At 37.3% G+C, this 14,426-nt stretch overlaps 1 protein-coding gene across 1 annotated transcript in view; it reads right to left on the bottom strand.

Moving 5' to 3' along the window:
- Positions 1 to 1,156: 1,156 nt before the first annotated feature.
- The window catches only part of LOC141315886 (chromatin assembly factor 1 subunit A-like), a 28,780-nt gene continuing 15,510 nt past the window's right edge, over positions 1,157 to 14,426 (bottom strand). The window contains exons 5-16 of the mRNA XM_073832728.1: positions 14,073 to 14,317; positions 13,932 to 13,992; positions 13,774 to 13,842; positions 13,387 to 13,601; positions 12,013 to 12,184; positions 9,966 to 10,046; positions 9,769 to 9,870; positions 9,450 to 9,696; positions 7,356 to 7,497; positions 4,534 to 4,831; positions 4,374 to 4,458; positions 1,157 to 1,622 (exon numbers count right to left, since the gene is read on the bottom strand). Coding sequence (XP_073688829.1) covers positions 1,498 to 1,622; positions 4,374 to 4,458; positions 4,534 to 4,831; positions 7,356 to 7,497; positions 9,450 to 9,696; positions 9,769 to 9,870; positions 9,966 to 10,046; positions 12,013 to 12,184; positions 13,387 to 13,601; positions 13,774 to 13,842; positions 13,932 to 13,992; positions 14,073 to 14,317 — 1,842 coding nt within the window. The 3' untranslated portion in view covers positions 1,157 to 1,497. The remainder of the gene's footprint in view (positions 1,623 to 4,373; positions 4,459 to 4,533; positions 4,832 to 7,355; positions 7,498 to 9,449; positions 9,697 to 9,768; positions 9,871 to 9,965; positions 10,047 to 12,012; positions 12,185 to 13,386; positions 13,602 to 13,773; positions 13,843 to 13,931; positions 13,993 to 14,072; positions 14,318 to 14,426) is intronic.

Here is a 14,426-nt window from a genome sequence, read left to right as displayed (position 1 = left end):
TTAATGCATTATCTTAATTATGAACAAAGGTTTGTAGTACAAACAGTTACCATTTACTGCATGTTGTTATTCTTCTCGTTATTTCCCTGTAGTGGCTAAGTAACCGGATGTTTTGGGCGTAGGCTTACTACAGCATTAAAGAATAAGGTTAATCCGACTTGAAACTGTCTTCATGTCTGTGGTCTCCCATGGTCTTGAAATCAGTTAAGACTTAAAAATAATCTAGTGTGTCCCAGCTCTGAATCTTTCTAATGCCATGTGTTCATGCATGCTAACAGATGCCAATTAATTAAGTATCCTTTGAAAAGCTGTGTTCGCAACAGACCTCCACCTTATTTTTAAATGCATAAGTAAACTTTCGCTATACTGGCTGCTACAGGTAAATAACTTAAAGTGCAGTAGAAAGTAAAACAATTTAGCTACAAACCAGTGTTTATAATTCTGATAATAAATACAACTAATAATATTATAACACACCAGCTTGCAATATTGCAGAGCACATTGGATCGTTTTTGTAAAGTGGCTGACATGGGAAACCTTGCACAGACAAGTTAAAAATGTTTTATGTTAAAAACAAGGTGAATACTTTGGGTATTAGACTGATTCTGTTGCATAAGAAAATTATCACAAGCTTGTCCCTTTATTAAACTATGCTATATTCAAAAATTAACAGTGCTTGTATTTTACACACTACTTTAAGTTCACAATGTTGTGTTCTTTTGCGTTTGATGTGACATGAAATAAAATGCATTGTCAGATGATATGAGTGTGAAAGTGTGAAAGAAAGCAAACTGCACATGTGATCACTTGGAAAGAAAAACGTTCGTTAACAGCATATTAAAAGTTGTTCATTTTTAAATAATGCTTTATTTAAACAAGCTTTGTAGGAAACCCATTACAACTGCAAACTACGGCGTAGTTTATTTCGAGACAATTAAGAAAACACTTCGCCAATGCTGCTGTTTTTTCCCCCCTGTGTTGGACGGCCACCCACTATTTCAGCTTCTGCATCATTTTTCCAAAAAACAAAAATAGTATTTACACCGCATTCAGCAGCCTGGGCAACAAATGGCATATGCTGTTATTATACAAAGCCTTTTGGGAAAAGAAAACAAGGGAAAGACTTCTAGTTAAGATGGGGGGTAGAAGAAAGAAAGAAAGAAAGAAACAGAAGTGGAATATAAAAGTGCAATATATTTCAATTGTCATTATTTTTGAAAGACATACACCAGTTCAAGTATTCTGAATGAGAAAACAAAATAAAGGATTTAAAACGAGCCGAGCACCAAGCCCAGCAGACAGCATCAACCTCCCGATTGGTTGTTCAGAGGCTTTACACACTTTCAAAAAGTGGGACCTCACCTATAAAGAAGAGCGGCACACCGTCTAACAGACCTCCACTTATAGAAGAGGAAACAAATGATTCATTCTGGGGACCTTTAATACTGTGTGATCCTTCGAAGTGTAGATCAGATTTTGAACGTCTGGTGTCAGATCTCAGGCGGTAGCTGGGGTGGGACAGGGTAGGGCAAGAGCAGCAGTTTCGGATGCATTCATGTCCATGGGCTCTGTGGTTCTCTCGGTTTTCTGCAAGGACGTGTTAGCATCCTGTTCGGATGATCCTATGAGGAAACACATTTATCAAGGTTATTCTAGCAGACGTTGACGCTGGACCACAAAAACAGTCTTAAGTAGCAATAGCCAAAAATACATTGTATGGGTTAAAATTATTTTTCTTTTATGCCAAAATTCCTTAGGATATTAAGTAAAGATCATGTTCCATGAAGCCATTTTGTGAATTTCTTAATGTAAATATCAAAACTTTATTTTTGATTAGTAATTTGCATTGCTAAGAACTTCATTTGGACAACTTTATTCTAGGGGCCCCGATGAAGATGATCAGAGGCAAATTTGGTGAAAATCGGACCATTGGTCTAGGAGGAGTTCGAAAAATTAGGTTTTCAACATAAAGCAAAATTGGTATCTATGTTGTCAGCATGACCGAATGAATGTTTTGAGAACAGTTTGATTACAATAGGCTAATGTAATGAAAAGTTACAAGCATTTTTGGAAATTTCATTATTAGCGATTAATAAAAGGTTTACTACTCTTGACCAATAGGTGGCGCGGTTACCAAATTGATGTGGCGTGGTCAGTGTGAGGTGACAATGGCACATACAAAGTTTGGTGTAAATATGTCAAAGCTTTGCAGAGATACAGCCTCAGATGCAGTTTGGCCTCTTTCCAGCAAATACATTGATTGACCAAACAAAAACCGTTTCGTATATATCAACATGAAATTTATAACTGGTTGCCAGCTTGGTCTGAAGATGATCAGAGTCAAATTTGGTGAGAATTGGACTAACAGTCTAGGAGGAGTTTCGAGAAAATAGGTCTTCAACATCAATCAAATTGGCGGACAGGAAGTTCTGCCAATTATGGTAAAATTGGTATCAATGTTCTCGGCATGACCCAGGGAATATATCAAATTTCATTGTAACTTTATTATTACTGCCCCCAAAGTTTTTCAGTACCATCAGGGCATAGTGCCAAAGACATACCAGGGTTTCTGCAGATATGAACAAGTGAAATTTAAGACTTTTTAAGACCTTTTTAATACCACCTTATATGAAATTTAAGACCTAAACCTGTAATGGAAATAGATATTATATTACATGCATATGTGATATTTAATGTGTTTAATGTAAAAAGTAAACAAAATTTCATGGCTGTCATAAATTAAATGTATTACTACGATATACAGTGAACTTTCCATATCAGCAGATACTATTCCACACAAAATATCCCCATAAAAGTACCACTAGAAATATCTGATTTAAAAAAAAAAATTCTGAAGCGATTTTTTTTTTTACTTTTGAAATGTATGCGTACCTTTGAAATTTATTTCATGAATTTATCAATAAATTCTAAATGGCTGTTAGCAGTGAGATTACATAATTTACACTGCAAAATTAAAAGTGAGATTAATGTTTTAAATACATTTATTGATTTATAAATATATATATTATAAATGTTATATAAATACTGCGATTCTGTCTGAAGACGCAGAAACTTCCACAGAGGGAGAAAAAAAATCTACAGTTGTTAGCAACTGGCCTTAGCCAAGCCCTATATTCAGTTTTTCCAAGCCCAGTTTCGCTAAACTTGCACTTCCTCATAGCTAAAAAATTAAATCCATTTGACTTCTGCGGTACAATCCGAGAGAGACTCGCGCCAATAACAGAAAGCTGATTGGCTATTGCATGCTGGTCTCATTTGTAGTTTAAATTCAGCAAATTATATTTGGAATAGTGAAATAAAGAACTACAACACCACGGAAACAACAGAAAGAGAATTTAAATGAGCATTAGAGGTAGCGTTACATGGACATCGGAAAAATAAGACCTGTGTAAAATTATTTAAGACCTAGAACAGCGAATTTAAGACTTTTTAAGGCCTAAAATTTTGATTTTTAAATTTTAGACTTTTTAAGACTTTTTAAGACCCCGCGGAAACCCTGCATACCTAGTTTCGTAAAGGCACATCAATTCCTTCAAAATGGCCGACATGGGAAAATTGGGTATGGTTTGACTCGGCGTGCTCCACCGAATCTAAAGAGACCAGTTTTATGATTTTGGCCAAACCATTCAGAAGTTATAAGTAAAAATTGCCATTTTTTCATATCTCCAAACCACTAGGCGGCACTGTGCCGAAACACTGCAGGTAGCCTCAAGTCATGCTTGTTATAACACTAAGTTTGGTCCTACATGCCAAACCATTGTGAAGATACAGGCTCATACCCATTTTTGCATGCTTTACGTAGAATTCATTTGCGTGTTGTTCAAGAACAGTTTAACAAATCAACTTGAAATCCATAGCTTTTTGTTAGCATGGTCTAAAGATGATCTAAGATGGTTTGTCTGATTTTCACCAAAATTAGCTAAGGCGAGTTCGAAAAAGTTCTTAAACTATTTAAAAATATTCAAGTGAGCAAAAAAATCTAAACCTTAGGATTTTTTTTGTTGTTGTCCATTTGAAATGGCTATTTTCCTTCTGTGCCTTATGGTTCAAAAGTTATTAGTATAAAAATTTGTGAAAGTTTGGACAAGTGGTGATGCTAGAGAGTTTAAGTTAGAGACTCCAAACTTGTTATGGTTAATGTTGGGACTGTCCTTAATCAGTGTGCCGAATTTCACAACTTTCCCACAAGTGGTTCTATGGGCTGCGATAGACTCAAGAGTGGAGGGAGAAAAAGAACAGCAACGCATACAATAGGTGTTTGGCCCCTAGAAAAAAAAAAGACCCTTATGGCTGGTTTGTGGTCCAGAGACATACATGTTTTTTGTGAAGCTTTACTAGCATTATATACCAACCAGATTGTTCCCCGATGATGACGCAATCATCGTCTTCGTCATCTTCTGTGTCCGCTTGGAAGCCGTCGGTCTCCATGGCCTCGGTCTAAATAGCAGCAAATCAAAGTTAGCAGAGGACAAATGGATATTAAGCAAAAACACAATGATGTACACACTGCACCTGTTCGGATTCACCACATTTCTTCATGTATTTTGTGATGGAGTGGCTGCTGGCACTTTTCCTCTTGTTGGAGGGTGTGGTGGAGCTGGATGCGGTGGGCGAGCTGCCCTGTGAGCCGGCGTGCTCATCGCGGGGGACGTGAGCGCCGGAGGTGAGGTAGGTCCACTGGCAGGGAATGGGCAAAGCCTCCTGAGAATGACGGGCCAGTACTTCCGGATGCACGTACCAGCAGCTTCGTCGGTAAGTAGAACGCTTTTCGTACACGGCGTGCTCCTTTATGATACGCCTGATGTGGATCCTTTTGCCAAACAAAAAGAGAAAATGCTTAGAAATGCAACTCAACACTAAGGATTTTTCTACTGGCCTGGTTGGGCAATTGGTTCAAATTTTCACTGGTCCTTTTGACCCATATTATCTTGTAGTTTAATAAATAAATTTCTGATACATACATTGAGATATAAAAACTTGCAACTCTGACTTTTTTCCTCACAATTGCAAGTTTATACCTCTTTATTTCTTTTGCTATTTGACCAAATGGGAACTCAAAAAATATATTTGTGGTACTCTCCCAGTCACTGCTCTCGAATTTTACCCAACGATGACAACTTCTGCTGCTGAGAAACCCAGAAATGTGAGAAAGGTCCATTTTGTTTGTCTCGCAATTCTGACTTTACAACTCACAATTGCGGCTTTATGTATTTGAATTGCGAGTTTGCGACTTCTGAGAAGTCAAAACTGTTAAGGTGCGTTCACACCGGACGCGAATGAAGCGGCAAGCGCGAGTGATTTACATGTTAAGTCAATGCAAAGACGCGAATAGCCATCCTGCGGCGCGCATTGAGCGTTTCAAGCGATTGCCGCGCCATTCGCGCGAATCACGCGAAACGCGCGAGTTCAAAAATCTGAACTTTGGCGAAAATCCGCGCCGCGTTAACCAATCAGGAGCTTGCTCTAGTAGTGACGGAGGCAGAAATCCGAAACAACAATGGAGGACAAAATCACCGTTGCTGTCTGTGGTCACTCGGAGCTGTACGATACATCTTTGGACTTTTGTAGAAACAGGAATAAAAAGGATCTTGCTAGGAAGAAAGTGAGTGAAGCGGTCGGACAATCTGGTTAGTTTTAAAAAACACTCTTTACTCAATTTGACCTACATACACATATATTGAGACTACAAGCAAGCTAAAGCTGGCAAATTGAGCTCATTCACCTATTTATAACTACTTTCCCACTGACGAGTGGCAGAAGCCCGTCCCATGACGCGAATTTGCGTCTGCTGTGAAGAAAATGTCACGCGCGAATGACGCGATTTTTACCGCGCGAATGGCGCGAGTAAACTCAAATGTTCAAGCGTTCAACTACGCGCGAATAGCGCGTTTTTTCCGCGCAAGTCGCGTCCGGTGTGAACGCACCATTAGACTATTTCTAAGAATTCTCACAATTTATAAACTATATAACTCACCATTGTGAGTTTATATTTCACAAACTTGCAATTACAAGAAAAAAAATCATAATTGTAAGATATAAAGTTGCAATTACTTTTTTTAAACTATATATTTGTTGGGTAAGTAGTTTTTAAATGGAAGCACTTTTATGCCATTTAATAAAGTACAAAGATTATTAAAGAAATTAACTGCTGTTAAAAAGGAAGAATTAACAAATTACACAAACAGCACAAAGATACTAATTGAACAGTGCTTTAAGTTTTTAGGTTCATGTAGCTGGTGTTCAGGTACAGAAATTAATATTCAAATGTACAATAACATTGCATATTCTTCACTATATAAATGAAATGAAAGTTATTCAGTCAAGAGCAGTGAATGATTTTTTTTTTTTTCTTTGAGCGTTAAGAACACCGACAGGAGTTGGTAATGTAGGCGTGTTTACTTTTAAGAGACAATGCATGGATTAAATATAACACACTTGAGATTTTTCACAAAGTTCTGTTTAAGTTCACTTAAAGACAACTGTTTTTGAGGATACTCCCCAACGGTTATCTTGACATACTTTTTTTGTATTTGTCAGTTCAAGCACAAGACGATGTGGAAAGGAATGTGCGTTTGTCCGTTAAAGCAAGATGCAAAAGAAAACTCAATTTGTTGTTTGCGCACTTTGCGGCTACTAAATAAAAGTTGTTTTTTTGCACTTGAAAGCTTTAAAATTGCTTGAAAGTTAAAATTGGCAAGGCTTACAAACATATACAAATTCTAAACTTTCATGGGGTCAGTGATAAATCAGTCAACTGTCCCGAATGGCTTTCGTGCTGGCCCTGGATAATCGGGCTTTCCTTTGTTGAGCCTTGAAATGTGTTTTGTGTAGCTACATAATATTCTGACACACTGCCAAAAACACTCCCCCGGAGTGCAACTGGAAGTCAGTGACATGTTTCCAGGCATTAGGCAAATGAGTCTTTCGATTTACAGAGAAATGTACACCAAAATAGCCACATATTTCCAAAGGAATTTAGCAACAGATATTTTCAGAGCATAAAATGCATCAGTAATTCCAACTAGTGATTTTTGTATGCTTGTATGTATCTTTAAAAAGCCAGTTGCTAACAAGTGGCTAACTATTCTTAACTCAAATTTTCCAACTTTTTAGACTGAAAGTTGTCAGAAGCTTGTCATGTGACTGGTGTAGGTCATTTATAGCTCACCCACTTGCTTTTGTTTTTATTTCGGTTTATATATATGCTTCAAAATGATTAAAAGTTGTGTTTATTTGTAATGCAGTAATACCCAAGCTGATGAATCCTGTTGGGGTTTTGCCAAAGGATCCAGGTTGACGCTAACTTTCAGTATGACACTGAGAGGCTGACCTACCTGGGTGGGATGTTGTCATTACAATTCAAAGGGCCTTCAGGGGGTGAGGATGTTTGCTGGCGACAGAACTCCAGAAACTCGTTGATTATGATCTTACTGCTGTTCACATTCCCATGCAGCAAGGGCAGCAGCTGTAACAGCACTAAAGAGAAGGGAAAAATGCATCAACATCACAACAAAACATGTTAGAGGGTTTTATAGCACAAATGTAATTAAAGTATATAGTGAAGGCAGTTTCAGCTGTTCATATTCATGGTGTGCCCATTTTTAGGTGTGAATTTTCACTGGTGATTCACACGGCTTTTAAAAGATTAACATCCAAGATGTCCCTGTCTTCAGTCAAAAAAAAGTTAAAATTTGAGGAAAACAACAGGATTTTTCTCTATAAAGTGGACTTCCGTGTTGATCATCAGGTTGAAGGTCCAAACTGCAGTTTCAATGCAGATTCAAAAGGGCTCTACACAACCCCAGCTGAAGAATAAGGGTTGTATCTAGCAAAATGAAAAAAAAAAAAATTCCTTTTTAACCAAAAATGCTGGTCTTGCACTAGCTCTGGGGTGCATGTTTATAGTTTTACTAGGGCTGTGCAATTTTGAAGGAAAAAAAACAAAAAAAAAAAAACAAAGAACAAATACACAAATTACAAGCATAGATATGTATAAGGGGCAGCCGTGGCCTAATGGTTAGAGAGTCGGACTTGTAACCCAAAGGTTGCGGGTTCGAGTCTCAGGTCCGGGGTGGGGAGTGAATTACCAGCACTCTCTCCACCCTCAATACCACGACTGAGGTGAGTCCCTTGAGCAAGGCACCACTGCCCACTGCTCCGGGTGTGTGTTCACTACTGTGTGTGCACTTGGATGGGTTAAATTCAGAGCACAAATTCCGAGTATGGGTCACCATACTTGGCCTCACGTCACCTCCTTTCCTTCCTTTCCTATAAGGCAACAGTTACAAATAAAGGTCTAACAGTAGTATTCAGGTAGATGTGTAATAATTAAGTGTAAAATGCTCACTGTATGAAGTAAATGTAGAATAATCTTTGTTAAAGCTGTGTTTAATTAACATTAGTGACATATAGACAGCAGCACATATTAATAGGCTGCTGTCCCTTTAAGACCGACTGCACAGATCCAATATAATGATACACATTTGATTTCTTTCTCAGCTATTAACACTCATTTAAAACATAACTAGCTGAGTTTATTGTCGAGGCAGGTATTTTGACATAATTCTGTGTGTGTGTGTGTTTGTTTAAATAAATGGAGGCATGAAAGACTTGCTTTAAATCACAAGCTACCTGAGATGCAGCTTATGCATGCACTGCAGGTGGGGGTCAGACAGCACGGAGTTGTTTTCCGCAACTTAATGCACTTAACTATTTTTTTTTAAAGTCAACCAAGTCAGTCGAGTGCCCAGTCTATTCTCTGCAATATGCGTCAACCTAAAACATTTTTGCAACGCTTTGAAGTAGCCTATTATTAAATTGATTCAGATATTGCATGCTGTTGCTATATGCATGTCACAATATTTACATTTGCAATATATTCCATGCAGCCGCAGTTTTTTTTCATCTGTCTACTTCATGAAGGTAGGGTAGGGCGAAAAACTCCATCTCATGTTCTCCTCAAACTTCAAAATCTTCCAACATTGGTGTTTTACCTTTTTTCTCTCTGCACGTTCACTTTGTAAACACCTTTCCAACGTGATTACTAAATGCGTGAAGTCGCACTAGTGCAAGACGAGCATTTGTGGTTTTAAAAAGTATATACATAATTTTTTTGGCTGATTGTTTTACTAAATAAGACCCTTATTCCTCATCTGGGATCATGCAGAGCACTTCGAAACTGCTCTGAAACTGCAATTTGGATCTTCAACCCATTGATAGCCACTAAAGTCCACTATATGGAGAAAAATCCTGGAATGTTTTCCTCAAAAACCTTAATTTCTTAAGACATGAACATTTTGGATGACATGGGGGTGAGTAAATTATCCAGACATTTTTATTCTGAAAGTGAACTTATTACATTCATACAGTGTGTGTGCTGTATCTAAAATCTACCATGCATATAACACTCAAGCACACATTGTACTCACATTTCTCATTCCTCTGTTGGCGTGAGGGGTCCTGTTCAGGAGTACAGGGGTCATCTTTGGGTAAAGGTTCAAGCATGCAGATAGCGTACTGTTGCAGGAGGTCCAGTGCAGGTTCTTCTCCCTCCCACAGACAGCCACGCACAACTGCCTCCAACACCTTTACCTTCCCTTTAGACATCAGCTCGGTCTCCCATTCACGAGCCTTCATCCTCTGACGCACCTTCTGCTTCTCTGGATCTCCACCCTCCTGCAAGAGAAACCCATTAGCATCACAACGTAACTGAAATTTCCCCTGTCTTGTGTCGTCTCATTCAAATACCTCATCTTCCTCAAGTGCTCCTTCCCCTTCTGACAAATAACCGTGGGGCACAAAGAACCCATCATCATCGTCGTCGTCATCTCCTCCTTCATCGTCATCATCCTGGAAGGAAAAGCCAGGTTTAAGTCAGCACCATTTTTAAAAATGCAGACAACAGTGGTTATTTTGTCACTGCAGAATCTCATCATATTGCTTACCCCCTCACTGTGTGAAAGAGACTCTCCCGGCTCCTCTTCCTCCCATTCTTCATCACTGTCCACCTCATAATCTAGCAGCTCCTGATAAGACAAAAACTTGAAGTTATTATGGAAGCCTAATTCCACCACATAAAAATAATGCTTGGAAAATAAAGCCATAATTATACATTTCAAAGCAGCTTAAAAAAAAACCCACAATGTTAACATTAATAATTTTAATACCTTTGTGTCTTATAAAGAGCCCTATGATTTTCGCAATGCAGAAAATGAGGGAATCACAGAATCCACTCATAAAAATGGAATATACTGTACAACGCATAATGTCATAGACTTTGCCAAATTTTGGATGAATAAATTAAAAAACAGGTTGGTACACTTTAACCAACATGTGATATGGACTAGTGTATATTAAGCAGTAGAAATACAATTTAGTAAACAAGTTTTGTTTACTACACACACACTGAAGCAAGTGACGTTTGCGGTGTCTTCAGCCTCTGCCACCTCAATATGAGTACGTGAACACAAACAATCTCTAAAACTGCAATCACTTTGTGAGCATTTGACCATTTCTGTTGAGAAAAATCACCATATCATATACAAACAGAAACTTAAAGGTCTTCACAGTAATGTCAAAATAAATGTTCAGTTTAACTTGAAGAAACTTTGACAGAAATATATTACTTAATGTAATGATAATAGTTCTAATAAAATTACTACAAACCTTCATTTTTAAAGAATATTTTTGTTACTTGTAACTACAAGTTATTACAAGCTTGTAAAAACTTGTTCAATTGTCTAGGTTTCATGATTTTAATTAATTTAACATGCTTTTTGATTAATATATTTTTTTAACCATTAAAACATGGTCTATAAAAATAAATTCAAATTAAATTTAAATGAAAAAAACAAAACAAAAACACTGATTTCATAGGGCACTATTTAAAGTTGTATTTTGCAGATTAGAACTGGGTAATATAAGTTACATTTTGCAAATATATCATGCAATCAAGCAGTTGACTTTCGCTGTCTAGTATCTCCCAATGAGAGTAATACCACATGCACATGGATATACATAATGTTATATATCCAACATTTTATAAAGAGTAGGGCAATAGTCACATTGTCACAATGAGATAAGTTACTTGAGGACCTTTCCCGATCCCACCCCCACCCCATCTCTCTCCCTCTTTGCTTCCTGTCATTACTGATCTGTCCTATCACAATAAAAGGCAAAAATGGCAAAAAAAAAAAATTCTGTGAATCAAAAAAGTCAAAAAAGCATTATGGAGCGGAAAAAAAAACCAACACTTTTTTGGCATATTGATTTTTTCTTACATCAATTTTCACTGATATTTTTATATTAATTATGACTTCAATTTTAAATTGTCAATTGTGATTTGCCAGTTTTTACACAAACTAGAGTGCTGAAAACACAAGTATTTTATCAGAGTCACAATGCAAAAACTTTTACAACTATGAATAACACCTATAATATGAGATCAAATGATCCTTTGGTTAATTGCCACAGAACAACCACATTTCCCATTCTGCTGAAGTTTAAACTTTTTAAGATTTTTAATTTCAATGTTTCAATTTCCTCTGGGGTTTATTTTTATTTTTATGGTAGAAATGTGTACTTTTCACATGGTGAAAACCATAGGTTACACAATGCTAAAATGATCTTAATTGGTCTTCTCACTAGCCAATTGATAAACTTCAAATACAGAGTTGCTGCAGAATCAGAGGGAGTTGGGGCATTGTTGGGTTTATTTCTGAACTGCTTGAAATCAGAGGAAGCAGTTAGCTAAGTGGACTCTCGGGCCCTCAACAGTGACCAATTAATTTTTACATGCTGAAAAACTGCCAAGCTATTGTCCTGCTCAGATCTTATCCAAACTTTTCCTAAGTAAACATGCCACAGATTGTATCCATGGATATCTTATTATCAAAACTTCCTTCATATGTTTGAGAAATTACCACAGGAAAAACAAGTGTATTTAGACAGTAATCACAATGACAACAGTAAAGTTTGTAATGCTGCATTTACCTTGTCCAGTCTCAGCGGGCAGCGTGGTGAGATATGAGTGCTCTTTTTGGACCAGGTCCCCCAGTAAGCTGGGCGATAGTTATCATGGAAATGCAGGAGTTTCATGCGGCCATAACGGTGGCGGTCTGGAACGCCATCTGCCTTCTGGCTGTCAGTTATGACCACACAATCACTAATAACAGAACAAACAAAGCAAAGAATAAGCCTTTCATATCACTCTCACATAACCACAGCAGCTGGCATTCTGCACATTTATATGTGACCCTGGACCACAAAACCAGCCATAAGGGTGACTTTGAATTTTTTGAAACTGAGATTTATACACCATCTGAAAGCTGAATAAATGTTAGAATAGGACAATATTTGGCTGAGATGCAACTATTTGAAAATCTGGAATCTGAGGGCACAAAAAAAAAAAATCTAAATATTGAGCAAATCACCTTTAAAGTTGTCCAAACAAGGTGCTTACCAAGACTTGCTTGAGGCAAGACACTGCAGGTAAATAGGGTATATATTAAAAAAAAAAAAAAAAAAAAAAAAAATTTCAACTAATACTTATCTTACTTACCCAGCTGATTGATTACTTTGACTGCAAACATTTTTTATATTACAAGTTTTCTAAAATGTTAGGCTTACATATGCTATTATTTAATGAAATCTGCAATAATTTGCATACATTTCTAGTACAAAAATCTAAACAGTGGATGAAAATCAGTTTCAAAATTCTTTTTTTTTTTACATATTGAAGTCAAATGTTTTACAGAGGGAATTTTGGGTCTCATTCCGTCACGACATAATTCAGAAAAAAGACAGGAAACACCATATTTGTAAATGTTGTATAAAAAAATAAATTATATATGAACAAATCCCTCTGTAAAAACCTTCAGGATATAGACAGGAATAAAAATGTAAAGTTTGGTGTGTGTGTGTAAGTGCTACTGAAGTGGAGATTTATGGCTCAGTGTAAAAGAAAAAAATAATTTTGAGAAAACTGCCTTTAAAAAAATACATTGTATTTGAAATCTAGTAACACAAATAGATAAAGTGCTATAAAAGAAACACTTAACAGTGTTTTTTGGATGTTTTCTTTCCACTAGTCAAAAAAAAAAAAAAAACTTTATGAAAAACCAAAAAGCCCAAAATCTCAAACTTGATAGGTGCATGAAAAAAAAAAAAAAAAAAAATTTGCCTGCAGAGTCTCCCCTTAATATCTAATGATTTTTGGATTTTGAAAAGTCGAAAATATTGACCCATACAATGTATTGTTGGCTAATGCTATAAATATACCTGTGCTACTTAAGACTGGTTTTGTGGCCCAGGGTCACGTATAATAAGTTCATAAGCATCTCAGCAACAGGTTCAATGTGGCTTTACCTTACTGCACCACGACTGGGCCTGGTCGGACCTGAACTGCGAGGTTTGTGCTTTGTCCAGTCCTTCAGTCCATTTAGAGTGATATCAGGCTTGGCAAGATAATGGTCCAGCTCCTCTAGAACAGTGTCTTCACACTGTACTCGAGTCAGTGGAGCCAGAGACATGTTCGCTTTAATCTCAAAAGGAGCAAATTTCCCACAGGCAGCTGCCAGAGTCTGAAACACAGAAGAATAGTCACAAAACATGTTTAACAAATGCATGACAACCATCTTATTTGCCATCTTGTTTGTCCAACAAGGACTTATTCTTAAATTATGTCAACACATATCAATTGTAAAATGTTTTACAAGTAGTAGACAAACCAGGTCTTTATTCAACGACTCCTACCTTTGGTGCCAACTGGGTCTTGGGCTTCTGTAGAAACCGTGTAATCTCAGCCTTCACAGCTTTGATTCGCTAAACAGATACACAAACACAATGAGAACCTGAACAGTTTGCAATCAAATTTGAAACTCAGAGGAATGAAAGCTGATGAAATTACTCACTTCTTTCTCTTCCTTCAACCGTTTTTCCTCCTCTTTCTTCCTCTTTTCTTCCAGTTTGGCTCTACATAGGATTTACACCAGATTTTAATACTCATACTCTGCTTGAAATGAACTAATGTGATGTTACGCTGAGACACTCACTCAATTTTCATTTGCCGCTGCTCTTCTTTAGCTCTTATTTTCTCTGCCTTTTCCTTCTCCTCCCTCTCCTTCTTCTCCCGCCGCTCCTTTTCGTCTTTCTCCTTTTTTTCTTTCTTCTCCCTCTCCTTCTCTTCCTTGAGCTTGCGGGCCTCCTCTTTCTTCCTCTCCTTAGCAGCTTTGGCCTCCTCTTTCTGGCGCTCTTTCTCTTCCTTTCGTCGCTGCTTTTCGTCCTGCTCTTGGACACTCTGAGAGACAATAAGACAAAGAGCTATTCAAATGGAGCGCTGAATTCCAGCGACAAGACTTTGAAAGGAAACAATCAATCTTGAACTCTTTAAAGTGCAAACATTCACA

The sequence above is a fragment of the Garra rufa genome, unplaced genomic scaffold, assembly GCF_049309525.1.
Source record: "Garra rufa unplaced genomic scaffold, GarRuf1.0 hap1_unplaced_042, whole genome shotgun sequence".
Taxonomy (NCBI): Eukaryota; Metazoa; Chordata; class Actinopteri; order Cypriniformes; family Cyprinidae; genus Garra; species Garra rufa.
The sequence above is the reverse complement of the archived record's forward strand: the minus strand, read 5'-3'. Positions and strand labels throughout refer to the sequence as shown.